Genomic DNA, 21,967 nt, shown 5'->3' with positions numbered 1-21,967 from the left:
TTAAGGAACTGCCATATGGCCCATCTTTCTTATTTTTGCTCTCCCCTGGATCCTGTCCACATCTCTAGAATGGCATTACTAGTTATGCTGTAACCAAATTGAGCTCTGGATGCTGAATGGGAAGGTCGGTGGTGAGAAGAGCAGGGCTCACCTGAGTGCGTGCATGTGCTCTCAGATGTTTGCCTTTCACATTTCTGGCCGGATCTGCCTGCTCCAGAAGGACTATTAGAAACAATACGAGGGAGGAGATGCTGTATGATGGAGGGCAGAGCCTCTGGGAAGCAGGTTGAGATCCTCTTTCACGTACATTGCCATGCAATGAGCTTTCTTCCCAAACTGTGCAGAGTGCAGCATCCATAGACAGCCTGGATGGCTCTGCCACCCCAGCACCTCACACACAGCTTTCCTTTGGGAACCCAGGTGAGATTGCAGGCTGAGGCCAGTGGCGTGCCGCAAGAGGACGTCTACACACTGCCGGTTGGCATCCGCACCGTTCACGTCACCAGCACGCAGTTCCTCATCAATGGAAAGCCCTTCTATTTCCACGGGGTCAACAAGCACGAGGACGCGGATGTAAGTGCGAGTTCACCTCACCGCGCTGCCACAGCCTGGCTGAGCTCAGGCTACCGCTTCTAGTCACAAACAGCGATTTCCCGCCTTTAAAAGCAGGCGGGCGCTGAGCTTTGAGCCGCGGATCTGCGAGGCGCAGCCCGGCCACGGGGCGGCTCTCAGCCCCAGCGAACGCCCCGTCCCGCAGCGCGGAGCCGCCATTCCCGCCTCGCCATCCTCACCTCAGCGCCGCTCAGGCGTTCCCTCACCTCCCGTTCCCTCACCTCCCTCCTTCAGGAGAGCACTGTGAAGGGGCAGCTTGGTTACAGCCCTCACTGTGGCTACTTCTCCCACTCCCGGCCTTAAACTATGCTTGAGGTTGCACTCATAAAGACGCACAGAGAGATCTTGTGCGCTGAGGCTGGAAGAGCTCAGTGCTGCCCAGCTGCGGTGCGAGGAGGAGCCCTGCGCTGCAATACAACAGGATTTGATTTGATGTACCCCTCAGATTCGTGGCAAAGGCCTGGACTGGGCGCTGATTGTGAAGGACTTCAACCTGCTGCGCTGGTTGGGGGCAAACTCCTTCCGCACTAGCCACTACCCCTATGCTGAGGAGATCATGGACCTGTGTGACACCTACGGCATCGTGGTGATCGATGAGTGCCCAGGAGTGGGGATTAAGATGCCGTAAGCAAAGCACAAAGCACCATTCCCCTTATATTTTTCCCTCCCACAGCTTCCCCCTCCCATCCTGAAGCTCGTGACACCCTGATAATGAAGGCACTTTGCTCTGTTTAGAAATCAGCCTGTCGCGTTTTAAAGCCTCCCCCAGTGCCACGTCTGCCCACTGAGGTTGGGCAACCAGAGGGCGTTCTGCAACATGGCTATTGTGTCATCAGACTTCGCTCCATTAGTGAACCCAAACCATGGCCCTGAACTGTGCAGCAGCCTTTGGGGAAATAAAGCAGAAGCCACATTCGGTTTCAGCGCTCATTGGTGCTTACATACCACCAAAGCTTGAGTTATCCACTCCATTTGCATGTAGAATCATAGAATCATTAAGATTGGAAAGGACCTCTAAGATCATCCAGTCCAACTGTCCACCTACCACCAATACTGTCACTGACCACGTCCCTCAGTGCCACATCTCCATAGTTCTGGAACACCTCCAGGGACAGGGACTCCCCCAGCTCCCTGTGCAGCTGTGCCACTGCATCACCACTGTTTTGGAGAAGAAATTGTTCCTGATATCCAGTCTCAACCTCTCCTGGCACAACTTACCTGTGATTTTGTATTCTTACCTAGTCTTGTTTCCTTTTCAGTGAGAGCTTTGGGAACAAATCACTACAGCATCATCTCGTTGTGATGGAGGAGCTGATCCGCAGGGATAAGAACAGGCCCTCAGTTGTGATGTGGTCAGTAGCCAACGAGCCAGCATCAGATCTGCCCCCAGCTGCTTACTACTTCAAGTAAGTGCTTGTACACAGAACTGAGGCTTGAATTTAGGCAAGAGGTGTACCTTCATGTTTAAGATGGCACAGAGAAGTAACCCACAGATGCAAACTAGAAGTGTAACTAATGCATATGTTGAACCAATGTTCAGAAACATGTAATGGTCTCACCTGTTATTTCTGAATCAGTAAACCTCTGCAAAATTGCCAGGATTTTACTTGGTCTGAGCATCTGTTCTTGAGACAAGGGTAAAGCAAAAGCAGACCTGATGGGAACAGGTTACCTTGTTACTTAAGAAAGCTGAATGCTAAATTCTCAATCTGAGAATTACTGCAATGGTATAAAATATTTGGCCTTTAATTCTGTAGACGAGGTTCTTCAGTTAAGTGTTAGTTGTTTGTTTTGTGGCTGTTAGTGACACTCTACTTCAAAGCTGCTGCTTTGGGTCCCTACGGACTCTTTGGTTTTATTCTGAAGAGAATTAAGCTTTGGATAGCCAAGAATAATCCTGCAGTGGGGGCAGCAAACTGTCACTGATAGCTGTAAGTGCATTCAGGGAGAACTGTGAATTTTCATTTCTCAAAATGATCCACCACCCTCCTGCAATGCTGGGGTGGCTGCAGAACCTCACCCTCCCATTCTCTCATATCCTTCATTTTGGACTTCCTTAATAGCAGCCTACCCTGTGCCTGCTGTAGCATAAGGATAAGGCAGTGTTTTTGGAGAAACATACCCAGAGTTGTAGCAGATAATCAATCAGGATTCTGCAGTATTTACTTAAAAATGCTTTACCTACAAAATTGAAAGCAGCTTTAAATGTCTGAGGGAACAGAAGGACAGGGAGCTTGGAAGAGTGAGCTTATTCTTGTCTGCATTGCTTCTCCATGCTGTTGTTGAACTCTTGCTTTGTTGTTTACAAACAGGACACTGATAGCTCACACTAAAGCTCTGGATCCCTCTAGACCTGTAACATTTGTGTCTGATACTAATTACGCTCTTGATCACGGTGTAAGTTTACTTTAATTTCTATTTTTTTTTTTTTTTTTTGTAATTTAACATATAAATTTGTCCTCAGTTCATTTCCAGTCCTTTTCCTTGCGAAATTTACTAAAGATATTTATGAAGAAGAGGTAGAGGAAAACTTACATTTTGGCTTCCAGTACAAAGCCCTTTATACTGTAGTGGTAGGCCAGCTAAAAAAACCTGCAGAAGAAAGTTCTTGGTATTAAGTGGAGTATGTAGAATCAGCCCCCTGGATTTTGTTAACATTGTGACAACTGGCTGTCCCAGTTATTTTGTCTATTAATGCTCAGACTTTCCGTTTGTAATTAAACTAAAGCTTAAGCCCTTTAAAACCACTAACAGCCTTATGGAAATCTAAAGAAGGAAACTTTGTCTTAAATTCCTTCTTTAAACTGCTCTAGTTAGTCTTTGGCAGATGTCTGTTAATACTGAATAGTCTAAAGGTGCTTCCAGCCCAAGTTCAGCTTCATAACTCAAGACTTATAGCTGTGTAATTAGCCAAAAGGTACTCTTCTTGCCTGTCTGTGCTTTAAGCAGGCCAGAGCATGAATCAATTATCTAACACACACGCACACACACACACACAAAGATTTCAGTGGTAGTTCCCATGTCACTTTTAGTATTTTATAGTAGTTCATGTTTTCTGTACAATAAGCACTCCAAGGAGGTGAGTTTGCAGGTTAATACATACCTGATATCACCATCTGTCCTTCCTTGCTACAAGTTACACTCTGTGTTTCTTTGAAGCTGTCCTACAGTTAGCAGGAATGGCCTTCCGTAACTCCCCACCTGCAGGAAAAAAACACCCTGCTGACCTTAGTTTCAAAGGTAACCAGCAAGTATTTGCTCTTGTTGGCTGCTGTTGCATCAGGCGCGCACACACACACACACAGACTCTTCTCAATCCTACCAGCATTTCTGACCAGTTTGAGGATACACAAGGAAAACAAAACCAAAGAATAGATCTCATACACTGCTGTGATATTAGAACTTCTTTTTTATTACAAAACATGTTAAGAGAACATTGAACAAGTTACATACAACATCACTTCATCTTTAGTAGGCTTTGTGCCCTTTTATCATACTGTCCACGTGGTAGAAATGGCATATAACTTGCAGAATGCTTATTCTTAGTATTGCACCATTGATGCACAAATTTAGTTGCTAGTCAAAATAATCGACTACTAACTTGACCATCATATTCCAATACTCAATAAGTATGTCTAATGTACCAGCAAGCCAGAGACATCTTGGAAACACTAAAACTTCTAACAAACCTAAGGATAAAATAGGTTAATTTTGTTTAACATTTTTACTGTGGCTTAAAACTGTGAGGAAATGCCAAATTAATACACCGGTACCTTGTAAAATTTAACTTCTTTTAAATCTCCTTCATGGGAAACACGTCATGTTGGCAGGGCCAGAATGATAGGAGAAAAGGCTGAATTCCATGGAATGAACCAAAATGAGGATTAGTTCACAAATGTTTGCATACATTGAGCTCTGTGACAAAACACTCCCACCTTGTTTTTTTTGTAGGCTCCTTACGTGGATGTAATCTGTGTGAACAGCTACTTCTCCTGGTACCATGACTCAGGCCATCTGGAAGTTATTCCACTGCAACTTACAGCACAGTTTGAGAACTGGTATAAAACCTACCAGAAACCCATTATCCAGAGTGAATATGGAGCTGACTCCATTCCCGGACTTCACAGTGTAAGTGTTAAATATCCTGAAGCCATTCTCTGCTTAATTTTCCCCTAGGTATGCAGTTTCTAACAGCTCTGACTGCTAGTATAGCTGCACTCCATGTGAAATATAAGTAATAACACTTCTGTGTTTGGGTTTTTCCCTTTATAATTAATCATTCTGGCAATCGAGGTATAGCTGTCAACTTAAACTTATAGCATTTAAACCTCTCAAAGAAGATTTAAATCTGAATCTATACTTGGGCATTTGCAAAGAAATGCCTCGGTGGAAGATGCAACACTGGGGAGTGGACATCCATGCCACAGCACCATTCCCCATAAAAAGGGATGGCACTCCTACACCTTTCACAATAAAGCACCGTTAGTAAAGCAAAACCACATACGTTCCCCAAGGTAAACTTGGCATTACATTTTGTTTCCTCTCACAATTTCAGTAGTTGCTATTCTTTAGTAAAATAGCCATTGTTAATGCAGCGGCCATGAAAAGATCAAACAATTGTAATGCTGAGATCAATAGTTACCTTCATTTAAAGTCACCTCTTTTTCCTGGCTGTAGGACCCACCTGCTATGTTCAGTGAGGAATATCAGAAAGCTTTGCTGAAAGAGTACCATTCTGTTTTTGACAAAAAGAGGAAAGAGTATGTGATTGGGGAACTCATCTGGAATTTTGCTGATTTCATGACTAATCAAGGTAAGCTTATATTTACATTCTGAACAACTTTGCATTCTCACTCCGAGTATAAAATGGAGTATGATACACAGAAAGAATACTGTGTTGTAGAGTAGGACAAAGGGACCCTCTGCTTCTGGAGATGGAACACAGCTGGTTTCGGTGACAAAGTCCAGTGTGACTAAAGCCAGCAGGGAAGGTTCTTCTGTACTTAACGCATTCTCTTTCTCCAGCTTGAGCTTCCAGCTGTTTCACCTGCCAATTTGCTAGCCAGAATGAGAGACAGTGCAGGAGGGCAGAACACAAGGGAAGCTTCTAAGCAGACACAGATTGCATCTCTTTCTTGGCCTTCCTCAAGTCAGAGCTTGAGTTAGCTTTTAGGGAAGTGTCTTGCTTGCTTCATATTTCATCTGCTACTGCACTCAATAATGCAGCACCATAAATAAATGTATTATTAACTTGGTGTAGAGATTTAGCAGTGGAGGGCCAGATATCACAATGGTTGACAGTGGTCTACTGTGACACTTAACCCACTATTAATAGAAGGTAAGTCATTTATGAAGTATGGGGCACTACAGTGCAGTCACACAAATTAAACTACTGTAGCTCAGGAGACCTAAAGAACCAATTATGCATATGCCACCTACAACAAGCTAGGGTAGTGAACTGTCAGTGGTAATATCAGGCAGATAATCACCATTTAAAATAATTTGTAGAGCACCAACATAAGTATTCAAAAGCTAAGTTGTCACAGAGAAGCAGTCAGCAAGGTTCAAATAGGACAATGGAAAAAACTTAGACAAACTTACATACACAGATGCAGTTCCAGTCTCTCTACATGTTGCAGTCACTAATTCTAGTTATCTATCAAGTCCAAAATAGGCAAAAAGGATGTGGGCACCACTAAGGGATAGAACAGCCAAACAATTAGTAACTGACATCTTCATCATCAAGTTACAGGGTGGCATCGAGGGCAGAAGTAACATCTGCTGTAACTGCAATACTGATCGAGTTAATAGACATACCTGAATTAACTGTCATCGACTTCCAGCTGTAAATGCAGTGAATTGCAGCTATATTGCTCTGTTCTATCAGTTATTCTTGCCCAGATCACACAAATTACCTTTGCCAAGCTCCCTGCTGTATCTGACGTGTAGAAGTAAGTGCATAGGTCTCTCCCGCTTAACCTGATTTAGAACATACATTGAAACAATTCACAATAGGGGACAGAAGAGCATTTTGTATATAACTGCTTTATTTTATAACTTCTCTACAGGGATCACACGTGTTTTGGGGAACAAGAAAGGAATATTTACCCGCCAACGACAGCCCAAGTCAGCCGCATTTGTTCTGAGAGAAAGATACTGGAAGATTGCAAATGAATCAAGCTGTCTTCCTCCTATAATAAAATCACATATCCACTTTCTATAACGAAATGAAAAGGCATTAACAGCTGGGTACTGTTGAACTTTTTAATTAAATTCCTGTTTAAATAATACTTGTGCCTGACACAAGTCTTGCAAGTCTAATGCAATTTCTAGTCCACCTAAAGTAGTTACTATGACACAAAGCAGATCAGAAACATTAGTTTTACTATGCTCAGCCATGCCTGTAGGCTTCCTGTTTCCAGGTAGTAAAACAAATGTTCAGAGTTTTAAGGAGCTAAGTTAGACATCCTGACTGAGGTATCTGTTTATAGCAAAAAACAAAAATAATACAATAGAAATCAATGCAGAAGACTTCAAAAGTCCAAACTAGTTTAAGTGAGCATCAATTCCCTCTAATGCAAGTGAGGTTTTCCAGTTACACTTCCCTAACTGCTACCACTCAGCTCACAGCACGTTGTCCGTGGGATTACTGACTACATAATTTCTCTTGTTTAAAACTGGACAGAACACATACAGCTGGCTGAGAAATTCTGAGTTAACAGCAACTCAGGAAGCGAGTGAACTGCTAGTTCTGTGAGGATACCCAACATACTCCAGTACAGTATGGAATTCATACCACAGCAGCAAGGTGGAATATGTTGGATAGGTAGGTACTACATCAACTGAACTTTGTTTAGAGCTATTTAATCACAGTACCAGAACTGTCACAATTAGATGCAGCTTTACCTTGCAGCATGGAAGAGCTTCCTTCCTTCATGTTAAGTTTTCATTACACTCTACAAGAATCATGTTCTAGAGGGCAAATTCAATCTAAGCCTTTTTGATAAGGGCCTGAAGCATTCTGGGGCAGGATTATGTGTAAGTTAATGCGTACATAGTATTTTAGGGAGTAATGAAGTATATTAATTTCCCTTTTAGGCTGCACACCGGTCTCAGAGAACTCTAAAGGCCAGGCTTTAGGCTGTAGTAAGTAGTGCCAGTACTCACAGAAGAGCCCAGGATCTGCCAGCTTCTTATTGCAAGCTCGCAGGGTTGTCCTAACAGCAGCACCACCCATAGCAGAACCACAGAAGTAGGAGCTGCCCACTGAATTTTGGGACAATGCCCTAGTTTCATTATCCTAGTTCACTGATACTGTGTGAACCTGTTGCTGTGCCTACTTTTTCTGCACCTGGTCTTCTGCTAGTATCTCAAGAAAGAATTTGCTCTTGTGTTATGCAGTGACCAAATTCTCATTCCTTTAGATGTGACATATTAGAGACCAACACCACTTTCCATTGCCACGTGCAGAATAAGCACATACATGTTTACTGCAGACTTCAAACCGCTTTTACTTGAATTTCTAGGGGGAAAAGAAACAACATACTACCAGTGTTCATCGTGGTTACACTTGTGTTAGGTTTACAGACCTTCTCATTAACTAAAAACCCAGAATATAAAAGTCTATCAATATTAGAAAGACACTTGTTCAGGTGTAACCTGATACAAGTGTGAGTAGTGTACTCAAGCCCACTACCACTGTTTGAAATCAGTGTCAACTTCTTACCCTCTAGATAATTTTTAAAAACCATTCTCTTCCCCATTTCAAGACAGTATGACATACCAACAGCTGCCATATCAAAATACAGATCAAGATTTGACATTGTTAATGCATTCTAAACCAGGGCTGAGATAGCTACAATAAAACTCAGGACTTGTGGTTTCAGAAGAGAATGCTATCCTTTCATTCAGTCCAACAAAACATACGCAAAATTTAATATCCACGTGTATGGAAAGCACACACTTCAGAGTTTCAGTTCCTGCTTGTTCTCAACAGCTCAGTACAACTGTAAACTCAAAACCCACCTATCCGAGCCTTCCTTCCAAAGCTCCCATCCTCCCTGCTCCCCGCCATCCCTGTCCCCCCCAAATCCACAAAAATAAATAGGCGTTTCCAGATACTCCGCCATTTTGTCAGAGTGGAGTTAAAACACCTGAAGAACCAGGGAAAGAAGGAACTGGTTAACACACTTAATTTTTTTTTTGCATGTTACTGAAAGAACTGTAAACAGTAAAGCCTCAATGCAGCTCAACCATTATACACTCATGTGCACACAACATTCAGCAAGATGCAACGAAGCCGCAGAAGTTCTATACAAGGGTATTCTCTGAGGACCCAAGTGCTTTAACCCTTCTACTGCTAGCATACAATTGCTTTGTAAGAGATCACAACTTGGTACATTTGGAGAAACAAAATTACAGTACTGACTTTAAAAACAGTTTCTAAGGCTCAGACTGAGTCCAAAAAGGCCTCTGATTGGGTTCATTCAAGCTCTTATGTTCGGACTGCATGAATGCAGCATAAGAATGATTGCAGCAAGACATCCACAGGTAATTTCTACATTTATTTTTTTTTTTTTTTATACCAAAAAGTTATGTGCAACAAATAGATTTCATACATATTTACATTGTTTTACCTGTTAGCAAAATCTTATCCTAAGCCTGCAATAAGAGAATCTCTCAATCTATATACTGATAAAAGGAACATCTGCCCAATGTCTCCATTTAAAGGGATGTTTAGTTTGGAGTTTAAAGCAGTGGTGATAAATAGTTGATGGAACACACTACACAGAACACACACCTAATATTTAGGCCATGCTTAATACAGTTTTGTGGTAACAGAATACTTCACCTTTTCTGGACCAGTTTTGTCTAGATCATGTTTAAACAATGTTGGCAGATCTGAAGTTATTAGATCTCTCCTTAACTTTAACCAATATAAATTAGGAGACCCAAGTGCTGCCCAAAGCACCTCGCCAATCTCTCTGAACAATCAATAGACTGTACAGCAGAAGACAAACGTGTACTGCAGGATGTTGAAATCTCCTGATAAGAGAGACTCGCTGTCACTTCAGATACCGGAGGTGGTAGGGAATGTTTTGTTGGCCTTCCTTAGCACTGCAAACGCTTTACAGTAAGAAAGTTCCAAGAACATTCATTTCCTAAACAAGACTTGAATGCTTCATTGGCCTTAAGAGTTTCAAGTACCTTACAGTAAGAGGATTTCAGGAATGTTTACTTCCTAAACAGCTTTTGGGATGAAGTTGTTCTTCCTTGAATCGGCCCCTCCCTGCAGGGCTTCTGAGAGCCAGGGAGGGGTGAGGGCAACAGCCCAAATTCACAGCCACTGTGTCTTAACAATTTTTTTCCCCCCTCCATTCTCATGGGGTTGAACCATGCCATAACCAGCATCTGCGTAATGACACAGTCTCCCCTTGTCCCTCTGCCAGACCAAGTATTATTAACTAGCACTTAGGTGTACTACTGTATCCTCAGAACTTCCCTTCTTTTGTAAATGGCAAATTCGTATCAGTCACATCTTTGCTGTGACACTTGTTCTGGCTGAGGGTGGCAAGCAGGGGAACAGTTGCATGAAGCACTCCTCTGATTTCTATTACACTACTAATGGCAATCTGAGCCATTTTACTGGAAGAAATATGATGTTTCTATCCTTGGTAGCAGTGAGAAAAAAGTCAAAGATCTGGATGCAAAAAGGTCCAAATTTCTACTGCTAATATTAACTCTGCCCTTTATTCAGGCCAACTGCATTTCTGAAGCACGAGAGAGAAAGTAGAAGAGTTAGGGCCATTTCTAGCAAATCACTTCCAGTAAAAAGGAACTGCAAGAGAAGCACACAAGACAAGAGAGTTCACAATTAGGATCAGATTTGCAAGATTGTGCACAACATACAGCGGCAAATTCTTCCAGAGACCAAACAGATTTCCCATTTGACCTCAATGTGCACAGAGACACAAACTGCAGACAGGACTACTGAAAATCTGGCCCTAAACAATTTTACTAAACAAACTGAATTAACAGACTATGCCCACACAGACAAGCACAAGACACAGTGAGTTAGTCAACACCTATACTTTCTACTGATGGGGTTTTTTTCCTTTTTTTTTTTTCCCCTTGGGTGTGCATTACACCCCCAAATTGGACCAAGTAATCACTGATTACACTTGTCTCCGTTGCTGCTTGCTCTGAGCTATTAGCACTGCAACTAACCATGTCAGGCAGTGCACATTCACCTCTTCCTCCAATGAAAAGATGTGTTAGTGTGGATCACAGGAATGCACCGAAATAAATCTACACAACATATGAACCAGTGATGCTGGTGATACTGCCTCGAGGCTTCTAAGAGAACAGAGGAAAGCCTTGAGGGACCAGTTCAGCATCATTCACTCCCCTCATGTCAGAGTTCAAGGCATTTGAGAGACAGAACTAAACATCAAGACAAGCTTTAACTATACTCTGGTCAATACAAAATGCATTTAATGAATTGTCTAAAACCGTTAGACAAGAGGGACAAGTAATTTAGTGTTACATGCAACAGATGTTACTCATACCACAGAACTCTATACATAAAAGCAGTTTCCACCTACATCCTTGATACAAACCAGAAAATTACCAGCAAATACTATTTTGTGAATTCAACCTAAAAATTCTATTTTCTCTACTGAATACTGTATGTTTCACAGTCAAGTTCATCCTCAGCAACTTAGTGTTTGTAATCCACTTAGCCATACAACGTAAGTGTCTTTCTGACATTCATGTTTAAGAAACAATCCTAAGATTAGTTAAACTAATTCTTTAACTAAACAGGTACGCAGTTGGAATTCTTTGTATTTAGAAGCTGACAAGGGCAAAAAGCAGCACAGCACCAATTACAGAACGTAGCTGAATATTCTGGTGTCACAGAGTTCCAAACACAAGCATTTCACTTTTCCAAATGACATCATTGACTTCCTATCACATTGGTTTAGTATTGCTACCACTTCTCAGTCTAAAAACTAAAATAGGCTTCTTAATACTTTTCTATGTCCAGCAAATTTGCTGGGGCTTTTGTTTGTTTGTTCATTTTTAAAGCAAGGACACTTCTGTCTGCCAAGTTCAACACTAAGTATTTGGTTTAAGATTTTAAGACAGAAGGCACTTTTAACATTCAGCTTTAGAATACTGCGAGCAGAAACAGCATTACAATTTTGTTCTTTTGTTTAAATCTGCAGTTCAATTTTTTTTTTTTTTTAATTAGTTATTAGAAAGAGCAATGATAGCGCTGCATCAGATTTCAATTTCAGGAGCACATTTACTTATCCCACGAAACAGACTGCCCTTCCAAAGGATCCTGTGTGTGTCAGGCCTAAAGTTCACTTCCCAATATAGCACAAACCAAAGATCCTGACAAAGATCAATTCAGTATCTGCTTATTCGGTGCACTACTTGGTTATCCCGCTCAGTCAGTGGTTTCCACTGCAGATTGCAATCCTATACTGCAGCATTCATAGAACATCAAACGTTGTAACACTGCCTGTCTGACCGCAATTTAAAATGAAGCACTGCGTGGAACAAGAGCACTCTTTGATACACCAAGAGCCCACACTGTATCTCACAGCCTGGTGGTAACTTCCTATCGACCACATTGAGCTATTTTCATTCTGTATAGAAATGAATGAAATTGTGGTTTGATGAACATACTTCAGGTTTCAGCTTTAATTCCATTTTCAGTAGGGAACAAGAGAAATGGAACAAAACCCAACCGTCATTTTTGTGAAAGCACCAGCAGTGAGTGCCCCAACAAGGTGCTCTACAGAGGTCACTTCTTCCATCACGTCAGTTGACTGTTAGCTGAACACTCCAAAAGCTCCTAGGCTAACAAAACTGATTGTACAGTGAGTTCTCCAGGGATGAAACCAAGATTTCTAAGTTTATTTACAGTATAAGTCCTAATCAAATCTAAGTCCATCAGCTAAAAAAAAAAAAAACCAAAAACAAAAATGTAATACACAGACTGTAAACATGGCAACATTAAATATCATAATGCTATTCTAGAATATTTAATGTCATGATCACATCTCGTTATACCTGAATTTATATACAGGATATTTTATAGCAAGTGTTACCCACTTTACAAGTGGAGGGGGAGGAGAGAGTCTAGGTTCTGCTGTGGCTAGAACTCCTTCAAAGTAAAGTTAAAGCTTGTCTTTGATTGCTTTACAGCTTTCTTTCACAACCACATTTAAATTGAAGATTAGCACAAAAAAAATTTATCTAGGGCCCCTTCCAATTTCTAATTAAAAATTCAGTTATGAATCTCAGGGAAAGCGTCTGATATGGAGAATAAAAAATTACTGCAAAATAAACTTAATGGAAGTTGGGTCTTCAGGCTGTCAGTCACAAGTTCGAACAGGCGCTACTCCTGTTTGGGTTGGAGTTGCCGTTTCCAGGCCTCGTTCAAATAAACTAGTCGTTTGTAGTTGATGATAAAGAGAATGAAGTTCAGCAAATATGTGATGACGCAGACAATGCAAAATTCCTTCAGCACGAAGTACAGAATGTACGCCAAGTACAAAGACCCTACTACAGACACTATGGAGGATGTCATGAGGATTAGAGCTGCTACTGCACTTGCTGTCATACCTGCAACAAGAGAGAAAGAGTTACTACTGCTGCTCTCCTTCCATCTTACACAAAGCACAAAGCCTAGGCTCTGCAGTCCCAACTCAAGGCTGCTCAGCAAGTCTGTATCACATAAAAGTCAGTTTTGTATACCATGAGCTCAAGATGGCTGACAAATCACTATTGGGAGAGAGCTTCTAGGTTCTGTACAACAATCCTTTGATAAGCAGTATGTTGTATTTAGCATCTTCCATAGTCCTGAATTATGGGAAAATTACAGGTTGGTCAAGGTATGGCTACCCACATAGACAGCTACAGCACACTGCAGTTACAAAGCCATGCACACATTACTACATCACACACTGCCCATGTTACTCCTGCAAAACTTCTAAATTCAATTTTTGTCTTCTCTCTTTTCTACCCTGCAATCCAATGCTAAGCACATTTAAGTGAAAATACCAGTGCAACAACTGTCTTAATGCTTTACATCGTTAATAACAGCAGGAGAAAATAAGATTGCTCTCGTCAGCATTTGGGCTTTTAAGCCCTTTGCACAGACGTAGCATAAGACTAAAAAAAAAAATCCCTTGCATTTTATCTGGTCTCTCACAGACTGTGCAATGCATAACACGCTCCTTTTATCACCACAGACCTGTTATACAAACTGAATTAATACTTACCAAGTAGCATTTGTAGTATATAAAACACAAGTCCAAAAACACTGTTGGACTGATTTATTGCACTGTCCTTTCCAAAGATGGAACCCAACAGCCCGAATCCTCGACCCCATCTGTAAAACAATGAAACATTCAATTATACATAGACACCTATTGCTTTGCATCAGTATTTTCAACTCATCACTGTTGGGGAAAAAGAAATTAATTAGTTGCATATGGTCCAATGTGACACAGCAGCCCATATGAAGATCAGGGTACCTCCGAGCAGCACGCAACTTGCAATAGGCTGTGCTCCAGGTACAACTTTATCCCACATACTGCTGATGAAAGTTATTTGATACACTCAGAGCTACGAAGCCCACACAGCTGCAGCTTCACCAAACACCAGGTCTGCTTCCCTGGGTTGTAATTCAAAGCTCATTTACCAAATAAATACTTTTTTTCTCCAGCAGTTTGCTCTACTACAAGAGTTGGACGGATGCTCCCTAAATCTACAGCTCCATGAAAATGGTGGCACTCAGTAATTAACCTAGTGTGCTACATCTGTGCCAACAGAAGGGCAGTTTCTGCATCCAGACAAAGCAAAGTTTGCTCTCCACATGCTACAACACTGCTGATGCAGATCACCATAGATCTGGCACCAGTGAAAGGCTACCACCACAGCCTTCTACATGAGAAAGATGCCACAATAAACACAACTTTACACCTCCAACAGACTGCATCACTTCACAGCCATTTGTGCAATGTTTTCAAAGCACAATCAAATTTATCATTTTAATTCAAGCTTAATAACTGTCCTATGCATTTCTTTCCAAGAAACTTAACAGAATTATGCTCTGATTCCTAGAGTTGTTCCTACTGCACACATGGAAAAAAGAAAAACACCAAACTTCTGGTCTTGAGTCCTGTAAATGACTGAAGTGAAACCTCTGCATCAATTGAAAGCTCCAATCCAGTATAGAAAAGACTAAAGGCTCTGATCCTAGGGTTGTTCTGGAAGTCAATAAATTGTTGCTAATGGAAAGATAATGAGTTCAAGCTCTGCACAACAGTCAGTGTCCCCACACGATGTGTCCAGAGCCACAGGAAGGTCACAGTGCAGTGAAGGTTTTAACCACATGCACAAGTTCATTAAAGACCTCATTGGCCCTGTGGCAGCTTTAAGGACATCATTTATTGCATTCCAATCCGCAGAGTTCAGCTCCAATCTCATCCCACACAACTTCAGGTGGCTGGGAAGCTTGCACTTTAAGACACACAGCACCTTTTCAGCTTGACGAGGTTGAAATTGTGAGGAAGTTCTGCCAAAGTTTTCGACTGAAGAGGCTCAGTCATTCCCTTATTCCCACACAGAACTCCTAAAAGCTGCCAAAACGCACAGTGAACCCAAGTTTGCAAGCAGTCGGAGCAGAGATTATGATAAAACCTTCCTTCTCACACCTAAATCACAGCCACCACCCCTGATTTGTGCGTGATAACCAAAAGCCTAAAACCATGCAGCAAACGTAACCAAGGAACAGACCGCAGTCTTCACAGGGGACGAAAAGAAATAAAACATCAATAAAAGCTTAACGAAGGACAAAGGTTACAAATTGCTCAGAGTTCTCTGGGGAACTCATCTTTCTTACAAAACCTTTAATTTCTAAGAACTGACTATTGGTTAACTCCAATTTTTTATTGGAGTGAGCTGCAGTGCACTGGCTGCAGTTTGCAGGCTGAAGCCACAGCTGTACATTGGTGACTTCCTTCTGGCTCTGCCCCGGCCCTGCAGCACCCATGGGCTCTGCTGGGGAAACAAGGCTGAAGCCCGCCCGTGTGATTCATGGCAATATGATGAGCACACATAGTAAGCCTGCTTTTACCACACCCAAGTTTCACTGCTGTTACAAAGAAAAACAAACCTCACGCCGATCTGAATAGACCTCAAGGAAGTCCTAAGGCAAACCTTGAGGACGTCTTGCTGTATGTTTCAGCTAACTCTGATTGCAGCTCCATCTGTACAGCCTGCTTCACGTTTTATTTGCAGTTATAACTTTGAAAGCTCTCAAAAACGTCCTCTATCTTTCAGAACACAGATCCAAGAAAACCAAGACAAAGCCACATTCGCGTGGTTTCCCAACATATAAAACTGAATACGATTTTTACTCACAATATACATTCCTTCTATCAAAAGCCTTGAAAGTCATTATCTCCCCTCTAAACAGTGCCCTTTTTGCTTTCTGATACTGATAGAGCTCAGAAGCATTGCATTGTTTTGAAAGTTTAAAACAGTATTTCTATGCATTTGATGTTTCTTCTTGCATTCCCCAGTTAGAGCTAAGGTCATCTCCACCTCCACTGTTCAATCGTTACCTCTTTTGCACAATTCTCAACATCCTCTGTGTTCCAGAACAGGAAATGCACTTCCACGTTAAAGACTCCACTACAGTTGAGCAGACACCACCACTGGCAGAAAGGCAGTCACAAGAACTCCATGCAGTGCAGCAGCATCTCAGTCACCTTAAAGGACAGACAACGAACCTCCATGCTGACTGTTCAGTTTCAGTGGCATCCACACCCTGGGCAGCCTTGCTGGATGTACCCAACCCAGTTGAGTGCATCCTTCTGACCACTGTGACATCCTCCAGCACTGAGTTCCCACATCACCTCAGTTTCACTTGGCAGCCCTTAGCTCTCGTGGCAGGAGAGGAACCAAGTGCCGTATGTTCACGTTAGCACACAGACAATAACCAGCCTAGGTCAGGTGAAGCCCAGGTGGCTTCAACACCACGTCCCTGTCACTGGAGCAGCAGGTGCCCAGAATAGGGCACACACACTCCCACAGCTGATATTCTCCCAGATACCTTCTTGAATATGCCATCACTCCTCTAGGGGCCCAGATTATCAAATGGCACAAGTATGTGAAAACCTGAGAACATGGAGATCGGTGCAGCAGCAGCAGGTTTTCCCAGCACTGTTCTCTCCCAGTGTTTGGGTTAGCTGTAATGAGAAGGGCAAACAAGAACCAACAAACCAATGCTATTTTCAGAGAACTCGAAGTTAAAGAACCCAAATTCTGTTTTTTGAGTTGTACCATGTCATTTAAATCCAGTCATTCCGGGATTGTTTTTCCATCCCATAAACATTATTTAGCTATCAACATCAAATACAAATTTCATCATTTGTAATCCCATGGAAGCAATTCAGATAATTTACTAGGAAAAAAAAGTAATCCTACACTTCACAAGCAATATGTTCACTTCCTTAAATGCCATCTGACCTCTGAGATAAGTGACAGCACAGAGTGAAAGCTCCAACGAGAGGAGCAGAGCTGCCCTGTGCTCACACCTCACCTTCAGCCAAAAGCTGATGTAAAGGTCAAAGGATATGGAGCATTTTAATGCTGAGCAATGGTAAGAAACTCTGGTGCAGCTTCTTTACAGCCTCACTAGAGGATTTTGGATTAAGCCCAGTTTGTTGTTACAAGGTCATTTAGGCCACTCTAATAGTTTTAATAAATTAAGTAAAAGCCTCCAATTAAAAGCCACAAGTAAGGAGATTAAAAATTCCTATTTGTAAGCTTGCCAAGAGTGCTCCAAAATCTTGATACTTCATTTCACATCTATCAGCTGTATTTATCATCATCAACTCAGACTTTGTTCTATATATCTTTCAGCTCCTTCAGCAGCACAAAGATGATCCAGAAAACCTCAGCATCCAGATGAGCCCAACTCTGAGCAGGGAGCACTTAACGACCTGCTAGCAGACTGCACAGAAGCACTGGTTATTCACATTACGAGCCAACAGCAACACATGCCTTCTTCATAACCTCTTTTCTGTAACTATCATCAGTGAAGTCCAAAATTGAACGGTGGGCAGTTTGTTTAATGGCATCAGACAAAACTATTCTCATCCGATTGCAAATTCCTGTCGAGCCAGAGATAATGTATTTGAAGAGATGTATGATGAGAGCAGTAGAGCTCGGATGGCTGTAAGGCTGGGAAGAGGACACACAGAGCCGGGGTGCTGGTGTGCTTCACAGATGTGCCCCACCAAGGGGCATCACACCAGCCTCAACGTGAAGTCATCACTTTTACACTAAAGCACGAGATGAAATTCACTTCACTATCAGCTTCTGGGGCTCTGGACGAAGGCAGCTTTCTGTAGCAGTGCCTGCAGCAAATAAAAAGCCCTGCAGCCCTTCCCAGCTCCTATCCTCCAGCCTCACCCAGGGGAATCCAGCATGCTCCACCACTCCCAGTGGAGCCCTGTTTGCACATACAACCCTTCAGCAGTTCAAACAAACTTATCTTTTTCCTATGCAGAATCAAGGATGCCTGACAAAAACAATGATGTGGCTCAGATTAAAGAAATTACTAACTAGCAAAGATGCACAAAACCACAAAAAGTGTCCAGGAGTGACCAGACAAGCACAACCACCTCTGACCACAGTCACTAACAGCTGCAGCTGTCAACTTCAAACATACTGAAACATCTGCTTGTAGGTAGAGCAACAGGAACCTGCATTAAAGGAAAGATGCAGCAGTGCAGTTGGACTCAGGCATCACAGCACCGAAGTTCTACGTCACGAGACAACAAACCAACACCTCACACATCAGCGTGAAGTTCCAAACAGGGAACTCCTAAAACGTCATCTATCAAATTATGAACAGACACCAATTCTTAAAATCTTGCTTTGACTCTGACATTTCTTCAGTAAGTTGGCTAAAGGTGTTAGTGTAGACAAATGCTGTTTCCAACCCCCCTGCACAGCTGGTTGAAAGCTACAGGGGCTGCTGAAGATACACAGTGACGTGACATTGGTCATTCATGCCAGTTATCCTAAGGCTGTATTAAAGCTGTTACAGCAGTAACATGTTCTGGGCTACAATGCTTCTTTCAATAAAAGCCATCCACTAGTTTGCTGTGCCCTGCAGGTGCCTTAAATTGATGAAGAGAAAGCAGAATCATGCCACAGGACCCAAACCTCCCATGGCACACCAAAGAGCAAAGCAAGGAGCCCAGCATCTCCATTGCTACTTAAATGTTGTGTTTCACTTTAAGCCCTACTACTATCCAGACAACTCGACTTGTCTATTAGTTTAATTCCCTCTGTGAAACTATTATACCAAGAAAAAGATTCATCAGGAGCTGCTACCAGCCAACTTCATTATAAATAAAGCCAATCTTGCCACTTCATTTTTCTCAAACACAAGAGGGCAATTCACTTAAAACATCCACAGCAACTGCCAAATGAAAGCATTTCTATTTCCCTATGTCTTTTCACTGCTTGGGTAACAGCAGTGACCACTATACAGTCCACGGCTGTTTTTCTTTCCAAACCATCTCATGAACTTTCCCCATGATAAAAGCCTGAGACACACCTGACCAGGAGCATTCGGAATAATAAGGGACACTTATTAAAGCTATCTCTCCACTATAATCTTCTGCATGAGTCAGTCTCTGATAGAAGATTTCCCATGCTCCTCCCTCTGCATGCTGCTAATCTTCACAACATCTTTCCTCATTCTTGTGCCAACACCAGATTTGGCTGAGAAACAAGACTTGGGAATAACAGCTTATTAGTGGAAAAAATCCTCCCCAATGACCAGAATTGAGTTCCAAAACAACTGAATTCAAAGAAAAATATGCTAATCTATTCCAATTATTCTATACAATTAATATTAACACCAATACCATGACTGTGCTTTTTCAAGTTCCATCCTCTGCTGGAACCATCACTGGAAATGTGACGATTTTGACCTTCCAAGTCCCATTACTCCCACTAGCAAACCTGCCTTAAGTCACACAACTGAAGGAAGCCTCTGGAAGCTGTGCATGCACCAGTGTGTCACCCCTCTAACTCTGCAGAAACAAATCACAGTGACAAATTACACGACTAGCTGTGTCGCTGAGATAGCTCCATGAAAAGAGTTCAGAGTTACGCACTGCACACGAGAAAGCTGGAATCTGAAATCCTATTATCCTGGTGAAGTCTAAATTGCAGTCTGAATTTCCTCCTAGAAATGAAGTTTCTTTGAAACCTCAGTGATGCGTGGTAGCAACGAGAGGCATTGCACTGGAGGGGGAGAGCGACTGATGGAAGGGATGCTGTGGCAACACAGAGAATAAGATTAATTTCTTCCACTGTTATTCCTCCTTCAAAGGTTAATAGCCTGCCCTCTCGTCTTGATTTTAAAGGAATATTCCTTTCTGGTCTGTGGCTGTATACAGCTGAAAGCACATTCCTCTCCAAATATGGTTTGACAGCACAGAACTCGCATGCTCCTTCTCCACAAACTCTTCTTACCACCTGCTTCCATTACCATAAGCTATCCTGACATTTGCAATACTTCAGTCGCTAAGCAGGGTTCTCCTAGCAACTGCTGGGGAGATTTCTAGTGAGAGCTCCGTGGATTTTATCCCCAAACACTCATATTATTATTTAAAACTCCTGCAGTAAAGAACTGACAGGTCTTACCACGGCACACACAGCATCTCTGCTGCGGCATTACTAACGAATGCTATAATTACCCAGCATTATTCTCTAATTATATCTTTAGATATTTCTAATTATAACCATTCTGCTTTTACAAAACGCTCGGTAAACACACATTAAAACTGCTATTTGAAATTCCCCATCTCAAGAGCACTCCTTACAATAACAACAACCCCTGAAGGACCAATATCAGAACAGACCACAGCAGAGGCTGCTCAGGCACTGAAATCCCCATTATTCTCTTTTCACCTCTATGGTAGTGGTGATTTAACCTCAGCAGCCCGTGCATAAGGTTAAGTTGTAATTTAAGTATTAGGAAAGTGTATTGAAGTCCTCTTTCTGTTTAGGTTGAAATTGCTCATGGTAGGACCCCTCTGAAGCAGCATCATGAACAACCACCTTCACAAATTAAACACTATCCACAGCATGAAAGGCAAAGGCACTCAGCCACAGGAGTCTCCTTTCAGACAGCAGCAGACAAACATCTCTGTAACTTAACACACACACCAGCACCTCCGAAACTGATCCCAGCAGTAGGATTTCCACATTTGTTTCATCTAAACAAACCAACCAGCTTCCACCTCGGCAGGTCAATCACATCTTCTCACCCATGACTTTGTTATGGCAATGCCTTTGTAAAGAGTAGGACAATGGGAAGAAATCACAAAAACCCACATATAGCTCAAGGACTCATTCGACTGAAGGTGCAACAGAACCCAAACTCCCCCGTTCTCAGCTGCTTACCCATGTACGTGCTTGCACGTCTTTGCACGCACACAGAGCAGTTTGCAGAGCTCTGCACAGTCATTTCTCCAGCCGAAGCACACAGGTGAGGCCGTAAGGCAGATGGCAGCTGTACCTCCTGCAGCACATCGGTACCCAGCAGTGCTGCACCGAGCAGGCTGAGACCCCGCATTGCTATCGGCCTTCAGAAAACAGCTGCCACGTTAATTACTAACGGGAAGCCTACAGGATAAGCCAAGCCGCGAGCAGGGCTTTTGCTGCTGTGAACCTCTCGTAACGAAGCCCTGGCCACGCAGGCAGACACCCGTAACGCCGCGATGAACCAGCAATTCGGATTGCCCGTTACAGCAGCCCGCCATCGGTCTCCCGCACCACACGCTGCTATGCGGGCCGGCCCGCCTCGCACCTACAGCACCCCTTCCTCATCCTCCTCATCCTCAGTCTTCTCAGCCCGTGGCTCCCAGCCCCTCCGGCTCCCAACTGAGCCCTCCCCGAGGCGCAGCTCCGGCCCCCCCCGCCCGGCCCGTTCTCCCCCCTCGCTGCCGGCGGCCGCTCTCCGCCCTCCCGCTCTCCCCCTCACCTGGAGGTGATGGCGGCGGAGCAGCGAACCCTCTCGCTGAGGTCGCACAAGGCCTGGTAGTGGAGATCGCGGCCCTTCTCCCGCTCCAGGTGACAGGCGTAGAGGGACAGCAGGATGCCGGCCGCGCACACGGCGGAGCGGGCCACACGCTCCCAGCGCGGCACCGACACTCGCAGCAGGACGGGCGCCGCCATCTTACCCCCTCCCTCCGCCTCAGCCCGCAACGCGCGCCCGGCGCCCACCGGCAGCGCACGCGCG

At 43.2% G+C, this 21,967-nt stretch overlaps 2 protein-coding genes across 3 annotated transcripts in view; one reads left to right on the top strand and one right to left on the bottom strand.

The window, feature by feature from the left end:
• GUSB (glucuronidase beta) overlaps window positions 1-12,609 on the top strand; it is a 16,203-nt gene extending 3,594 nt beyond the window's left edge. The window contains exons 6-13 of one of the 2 annotated variants that reach the window (XM_085240593.1): window positions 421-573; window positions 1,058-1,236; window positions 1,872-2,018; window positions 2,925-3,009; window positions 4,564-4,740; window positions 5,290-5,425; window positions 6,681-6,818; window positions 7,232-12,609. In XM_085240593.1, coding sequence (XP_085096719.1) covers window positions 421-573; window positions 1,058-1,236; window positions 1,872-2,018; window positions 2,925-3,009; window positions 4,564-4,740; window positions 5,290-5,425; window positions 6,681-6,818; window positions 7,232-7,287 — 1,071 coding nt within the window. In that variant the 3' untranslated portion in view covers window positions 7,288-12,609. Of the gene's footprint in view, window positions 1-420; window positions 574-1,057; window positions 1,237-1,871; window positions 2,019-2,924; window positions 3,010-4,563; window positions 4,741-5,289; window positions 5,426-6,680; window positions 6,903-7,231 lie in introns of those variants that run through there. The other variant, XM_085240592.1, reaches the window with a different exon arrangement.
• VKORC1L1 (vitamin K epoxide reductase complex subunit 1L1) lies at window positions 4,004-21,967 on the bottom strand. The gene is made up of 3 exons (XM_003211735.5): window positions 21,710-21,967; window positions 13,911-14,020; window positions 4,004-13,251 (listed from the first exon to the last, which is right to left on the bottom strand). Exons 1-3 carry the CDS (start codon window positions 21,901-21,903, stop codon window positions 13,025-13,027), a joined length of 531 nt encoding a protein of 176 aa, XP_003211783.3. The 5' UTR covers window positions 21,904-21,967; the 3' UTR covers window positions 4,004-13,024.

Source organism: Meleagris gallopavo, chromosome 21 (assembly GCF_905368555.1).
Source record: "Meleagris gallopavo chromosome 21, MGAL_WU_HG_1.1, whole genome shotgun sequence".
Taxonomy (NCBI): Eukaryota; Metazoa; Chordata; class Aves; order Galliformes; family Phasianidae; genus Meleagris; species Meleagris gallopavo.
Note: the sequence above shows the minus strand (reverse complement) of the source record. Positions and strands in the feature narration are given on the sequence as shown.

Excerpts from the sequence above, each read along its gene's own strand:
- VKORC1L1 (XM_003211735.5), bottom strand. The coding sequence starts at position 21,903 with ATGGCGGCGCCCGTCCTGCTGCGAGTGTCGGTGCCGCGCTGGGAGCGT. Across the intron at positions 14,021-21,709 it reads TCCGCCGCCATCACCTCCAG|ATGGGGTCGAGGATTCGGGC; the intron begins GTGAGGGGGAGA and ends ATTGTTTTACAG. Across the intron at positions 13,252-13,910 it reads TATACTACAAATGCTACTTG|GTATGACAGCAAGTGCAGTA; the intron begins GTAAGTATTAAT and ends CTCTTGTTGCAG.